Genomic DNA, 7,442 nt, shown 5'->3' on the forward strand with positions numbered 1-7,442 from the left:
CCCACCAGCGGCCGAGCGGTAAAGTCGCTGAACACTGGTAGTTCGGTCCAAGGTTCGAATCCCGCGAACGGGCTGGCTGCATGGGCGTTTTCGTGGTTTTCCCCTTGTGTAACGTGTATACGAGCCAGTTTCCCTTAGAAAGTTCTCCACGAAGGCATCCCTCCCCTTAGGCAGATAGCCCTCGAGGCTTTGCCATAATCACACACACACACTGCAGCTGACCAGGCCATCTAATCTCGAAGGCCACGTTCCTGTTTCCGCATTTTTCGAAATTCTTTATGTTTCCGCGAAATCGGAAAGTACAGTTCCCCTCCCCAGGAGATCTCACGATGAGTCATTAGAGCTGGGCACTTTCTTCGTGAATTCGTTAGATTGAAAACGTGTCTTAGTTTAGTCTCCTCTCGAAATCTTTTAGTTTTGTTCTATTTGTAATTCTGTTACAATATTAGATGTTATTTTCACGTCTTACGTTAATCAATATGGATGTTTTAGACATCATTGAAACTAAAAGAAAAAAACTTTTAGCCCTTTATAATGGTTATCAGTATCGAATTCAGAATAAAAATAATGCAGTTTATTAGATTTTCATAAATGAAAAGAATTAAAAACTGCAAAAGCGCAGTTAAGACCAAAGAAGTCGTCGTTTTAGAAGACAGAATGTAGTTTTATAAAATATTTATTCTGAAAGGTGCTCACCTTTATGCAGAATTTCGGAATTATTTTATTTTTACTTTAGGAAATGATCTTTTAGTTCATTACCAAAATCATCGCAGTTCGAACATCTCCCCCCCCCTTTTAAATACAGTATTAGCTTCATTCACGCAAAGATCTGAGATCGTAAATATTTTTTGATCATTTCTTTTAAAAAATTCTTTTTATAAATCTGAAAACTTTTTTCTTTTCCTACATTTCGGGAGAGGCCAAGGCACAGTCGCCCCCCCCCTACGTAAACCTTTTGAGAACGGGGGTAAATGAACACTGATGATTTCGCGGAAACAGGAACGGGTAAAACAGCGTTTCCCAACGTGGGGCCCACGCCCCACAAGGGGGCAATGCGACTGTTAAGGGAGGCAATTCGAAAATGGACTCTCCATAGTTTAAAGGGACAAAGGAAGTTCAAATTTCTATATATGCTTCAAGAAGTCAAAATTTTCGAAATTTCATTTTTTATTCCCCAAAGTAAAGAAAAATGTAAGTGATGCATACGTAAAAAGTTTTTAAATTGCGCTGTATTTTAAATATTTTATGAAGAATTTTCGCTGTAGACATGGACATTTAAATGCTTTTAAAGGGCATTTAAATAAGTGACACATTATGCTTTCCAAACGTTTTTCGCACATTTCAGCCAACGAATTTATTTTATTTTTGACTGTAGAAATGGCAATTCGGTATATTATTTTTTCCTTGAGTGTGGCAACAGCAGCTGCTATCAGCTTTGTTTATATTGATGTTATATTTATTTCTTTCAGCCCTTAGTGAAATGAGGGGTGCAAGCAAGGAAAAATGTTTGTCAGCATTCGGACGAACATTTATTGTTCGTATTGTATTTAAAAGGTATATTTAAAATTTGGTTTCGTACCCGGTCGATATATGGTCACCTTTTACCTTTTATGCCAATAATGCCTGACCAACGAATTAATGAAACTAGGTCGTCCTGAAGCCCATTTGAAGGCGAAATATAATACTGATATTAATTCAGATTTGAATTATTTTCACACTTTAATATTACTCTTTTTTTCAAAAACTTTCCTTAAAGTCTCTAATTACTGCTCATAATGCAACTGTTAATCGTGCTCTTGAGGCTATTTATCAAATTTCATTACTCATCGCTTAATCTGGGAAAAGCCGTACTATAGGGGAGAATTTGGTGCTACTTTGGTAGACGGTTGCACGGATTCTGCCGATATTTTTTTGGCGAGCGATACGACTTATGGTAAACCCATTGCTGGACAAGTTATTTATGGTAACCGATACTTTGTTGTCATTTTATTTAAAAAATAATGCGTTTTATTATGCATAAATTCCGTGTTTTAAATATTATTTATGACTTCAAAATAATAAAATGAATTTAATTTTGCATTTTTATTTGAAATAAAAATTTTATTGTTTATGATATTTTATCGAATTTTTTGTTGTGAATGATGTAATGAATTACGTCACATTATTTTAAAAGTAATTGGTTTTAATATCTATAAATTTAATCTAATGTTTTAAACATTACTTATGGCTGTTAAATATTAAAATACAATTTAATTTTGTAATTTTTTAAATATGATTTTATTATGAATGATTATTTAAATAATTTTAATTCCATGCGTGATGTAATCAGCTCCCTGATTGGTTACTGAATACTTGTGCATTTCCGCGCCATTTTAAAATTTTATTATTCATCTCTTCGAATTCCTCAGATTTCAAAACGAATGGATGTCTCCGTTTCGAAGATAAATGTTGGTATTGGTAATTACCAAGAATTATTGGTATCGGCATAAAAAAATTGCCGTTTGAGACTTTATTTTGGACAACCTGGATTTCCTACTCAAAGATTTATTTATTGTTACAAGGTTCAGAAGAAATTTATTAAAAATTTTTTGAGGAAACCTCGCTAATTGTTTCTTCAATGAAGTGCGAAAGATGGGGATAACAGATGAAAATCGTTTTTTTTTTTTTTTTTTTTTTTTTTCTTTTTTTTTTCTGGTACTTATCAATATACTTAAGGTAAAATGCTTAAAAAAATTGTAAGTACATATTTTTCTTTTACTTTATTATTGTATACTTAAATTTTTATTAAAAAATTAATACACTTTTTTCAAAAATTCCTGAGATATTTATTGTCACATATGTTTTAATGTTAAATAATTATATCCTATAAAACATATTTTAAAGATTTGAATTTAAGTAATTGAAAAATTTAATTCTTTTAAACGTTGGTTAATGTTTTTAATTCAATATTCAATTAAAGTAATATTTTATTCCAATTAAATGTTGGCGCAATGTTTTTATAGCGGTGTATTTATTCTATTATATGAAAGTAATAATTTAACCTTACTTTAGCATTTTATACACTTAGTAAATCTCTTTATTTACATTTGCCAGCCATCGTAAAAAAACAACGTTTTCAACAAAAAATTAATCCATTATTTTTAACGATATTTATTTTTTTAAAGTTTCGAATACTTTACTATGCGTGAAATATACGTAAAAACAGCATTTTTCAAGATGGCTGACGACTGTAAAAACCGCGCCAACAATTGCGCCAATGTAAATCGCCAAAAATCCGTGCAACCATCTACCAAAGTAGTACCGAGAATTTAACCAAAACATCAATATCAGCATTTAAAACTGTTCTAGAAAAAGATGACAAAAGACGTTAAAGCTGTGCCACTAAGTAACAATACTGTTTGCAGAAGAAAGATAAAATTAGTGAGGATATTGAAATACAACCTGTTGAAAAGCTGAAAGCAAGAAAATTTTCGATGCAAATAGATGAACTAACTTTGAGAGACTGTGAGGCCGTACTTGTTACTTATGTAAGATATAATCATAAAGAGGATTTTGCCGAAGAAACGTTCTTCTGTAAATCATTAGAAAGCACCACTATCTCCAAAGATATTTATAGTAAGCTAAAAAATTACTTAGATATAAAAAATATACCAATAAAAAATATAATACATCTTGTACTGCAGATGGTGCTCCTAATATGATGGTTGAAAAATAAAATAAATCACGGAATTTTAAAAAAGGTTGCTTAAAATTGACAAAAGATGAGAATGCAGAAATGCATCTTGTGCATTGTGTTATTCATAGAAACCTGGTTAAAGTGTATCAATGCTATAAAAGCTAGGGCCAAATGTGAACGTCTTTTCAAGTTATTTTATGTCTTCATAAAATGAAGACTATATGAGACTTATACTTCACACTGAAGTAAGAAAGCTGTCGAAAGGGAACAGCTTGGAAAGATTTACGGAACTATTTCATACTCTTAGTTATTTTTTAAGTGACAAACCTGAAATGAAAAATCCGTTAACGGATGATAACAAGCCAATTGTGAGTTATTTAGCCAACATCTTTGAAAAATTAAATATATTAAATAAACAAATTCAAGGAGCAAATAAAACTTATGTCGATGCAAAAGCGAAGATATTCGGTTTCATTATCTTTGTTGAATTATGTCAGGCATATACTATTTACCACAAAAATTTTGAGAAGTTTCATTGGCTCTAAAAATGTGATGTGATGGATACCGCTATACTTGTTATTGTCGATCATCTGAAAAAAATTTATCTGCTGATTGAAAAGAAAAGAAAAGAAATCTGTTGGATATAATGAAACGTGGAGACTTGAGATTCAAGTTATCTAAATTGGAACCTGACATAAAATCTCTTTGCTGCAAATATCAAGCGCAAGGAACTCGCTAAATTTAAATAATACAAATTACTAATACTTAAAATAATATTAAAAAACTTTCACTAAAATGAGTTTGTTCTTGAATTTCAGTTTTCCATGTTTTGAAAGTTCACTTACTGTATTTGCTCACAAAATTTCATTAGTCATTTCTTTCTAAAAGCTATCATTCAAGTTTCTTTTGCGAACATTTCAATTTTTAAATATTAAAAATTTTGTATATGCTAGGGGGAGCTTAATAATTTTAGAGAGGATTAGGTGGGGCACAGCACAAAAAAGGTTGGGAAACACTGGGGTAAAAGTTTACAATTGGGTGCCACTTGTTTTTTGGCGATTCTTTTTTGACGCCAAGATCAGCGCCAGGAAAGCCCAATTTCAAGATGGACGCTACACAAAGCCAAATTAAGCCAAAGAATTGCACAAACTCTGTGTGTTTGTGTGTATTTTCATTTAAAAAAACTTCAGAGAATTTCCCAAATTAGGCATTGCGCACTGCCTTAACTTTGTCCATGTTCACATCAATCTATTTTCATTTAAAAAAAACAGGAAGCTAAACAAAGTTAAAACTATCTTAGTAACCAGAAATGAGGCTTCATCGCCAAAATTTAACAAAATTTATCGCTAGTCGAAAGAGCACCCAACTCTACACTAGAGCCCAAGAGGGATTTTGATAAACACAAAAACAGGGAGGAAACAGGAAGACACCCACCAACCTTACATTTTTAAATCTGCATTAAGACAAGCAGAACTCTCGGCTTAGACGCATATAATCCTGATTTTTTTTAAAAGCAAATATCTATTAATTCTTTTCTAACTAAAACTCACCTTTACAGCAAGGTCTTTTCTTCTTCCACTTGGTAGCTTCTTTGCAGCGAAATGAACGTCACAGAATGTTCCTGAACTAATTTTCTTCCCAATCCACAAGCCATGAGCTGCTAATCTACTCCTATCACCAATATCCCTGGAATTGGAATCGATAACGAAAGGGTAATTTCTGGACCAAGGATCGTCTATATCTATTTTACTATAAACAGCCATTAAACATGGCAGACAGTTTTGAAAAGTCTCTTCTAGGATACCTTTACTTTAAAATTTTAAAGAATCTAATTAACAATTACTGGTTAAAATTTTACCTCATTATATAGTTTCAATTTTGTAACATATAAACATTCACGTAATATTTCTATTAAAGTAAATATGCGCATGACTTGAAATCAGTGAAGCACGTTTTGGTTTCATTGTTGAGTTGTTGGTAACATCGTAATTTTGGAAATTTTTTGCTCGTAATGCGTTTTATTTTCTTCAAATTTTTAAATATATATAAGGAGCATTAACACTACTCAGCTATTGCATCCAGACCTAATGTCTCTACAACTTTGAATTTGTTTTATTATCAATTTCATATTTTGTAAAACTTTAACGAATTTTTTATTAACAAACTCTACGATTTGAAAGCGACCAGTGGCAACACTCCTCGAAATACAGCAGATTTTTTTTATCTCCAGCGTGCGAGACTGTTGCCACTCGGAAAAATGAGAGCGAAAATTAGCGTTTCCAGAGTTTGCAGTTCATATCTCTGATTTTAGCTTTTTTTCTTTTTTCTTTTTTTTACTTCCTTGTACGAAGTAAAAAGGAAGTATTGTAATCGCGAAAAGCTTCAGGCAGCATATTTTAACGAAAATATCCATTTTGACCGCTATCGAATGCAATTTAACGATCTTTTTGCCTGATATCTGTACGTAAGGACAGAATGAAAGACTCGTTTCCTCCAAAAAAATTATAAAACTGCTTTAAAATTAATTCTGAAGAGAATTTCTCGTGGCGTCTGTACGAACGTATGTACGTACGTATCTCGCATAACTCGAAAACGAGTAGCCTCAGAACGTTGAAATTTTGTATATAGAACTGCTATAACATGTAGATGTGCACCTCGTATTTTGGTTGCAATCGACCGCACCGTACGTATATAAATACCATATTTATACATATATCCACTCTGTTACGCGGCACAGTGATCTCAGTTTCTTTGCTCTTATATGTTTGTAAATTGTAAATTTTTTGCTTTAAAAATGATTAAATTCTGTTGTTCTTATCTCTCAGTTAAGGTTTTTATGCCTTTCGTAATTCTGGAAGCAATATTTGTACAATTATCAACAATTTAAAAGCTGTTTAAGTGCGGTTAAGTTTTAAAATAACATGGCTGACATATTTGTTTACATTTGAAATAGCAGAATTGCAGATTTGTTGCCAATCTGGAGAGACTAAGCTTCGCAACAAGAAAAATAACCCCTTCATTTATTATTGCGAATTAAATCATGCTTAATCCTTTCTGGAATTGTTTCGAGGAAATAAGTGTTTAAGATTTACTTCGTAATTTTTAATATAGATATTTTGAGTTTTTATGTATTTTTGCCTTCTCGCGAAGTGAGAACTGAATTAATTGAATGAGAAATACTCAATCATCTGTGAAACACTGTTTCTTTTTTGTTTTATTTGCTTAATTTCTTTTATACATCGTTCTAGCTTTATTATTTATTATAGTATTTGAATAGAACATGTGGCAACGATTAGATAATTCTATTCTTTAAATGATATAAATTTTGTGCATTCTGAGTTATAATATGAACGAAATATAATACTGTTAAGTGAATCAAGCGCAAGAGTGTCGCTATGATAAATAAATACTAGGGTGAATTTTAAAGAATGCATTTATTCTGTTGTGGTTTATGCGCTGTCGGCGAAGTAGATTTAATTCAATCCAATAAGTTTAAATGAAATGCAAGACGATAGGTATAGTAGTGACTGAGTGAATCGCGAACAAACACACAGACATTTTTATTTATATATATAGGTTGTTATATATGCTTCTATTTACCAATTTAAGAAATGAGGCATAGGAATATTTTTTTCTCTTGTACAAAGATTAACAAAGCAAACTGAAACCACACTGAAGTCAATCTGAATACTGAAGAGAGCAAGCATTGTTTAAAATGTTAGGTTTGATTTATAGCAATCATTGACATCTTTTGAGTACAGTTCCG

At 31.8% G+C, this 7,442-nt stretch overlaps 1 protein-coding gene across 1 annotated transcript in view; it reads right to left on the bottom strand.

The window, feature by feature from the left end:
• LOC118179291 (testis-specific serine/threonine-protein kinase 3-like) overlaps nt 1–5,606 on the bottom strand; it is a 37,206-nt gene extending 31,600 nt beyond the window's left edge. Inside the window, exon 1 of the mRNA XM_085822861.1 lies at nt 5,227–5,606. Coding sequence (XP_085678987.1) covers nt 5,227–5,439 — 213 coding nt within the window. The 5' untranslated portion in view covers nt 5,440–5,606. The remainder of the gene's footprint in view (nt 1–5,226) is intronic.
• Between the last annotated feature and the right edge of the window lie 1,836 nt (nt 5,607–7,442).

This window comes from Stegodyphus dumicola, chromosome 8 (genome assembly GCF_044657685.1).
Source record: "Stegodyphus dumicola isolate Sdum_Otavi_A_Nest chromosome 8, ASM4465768v1".
In the NCBI taxonomy this organism is placed as follows: domain Eukaryota; kingdom Metazoa; phylum Arthropoda; class Arachnida; order Araneae; family Eresidae; genus Stegodyphus; species Stegodyphus dumicola.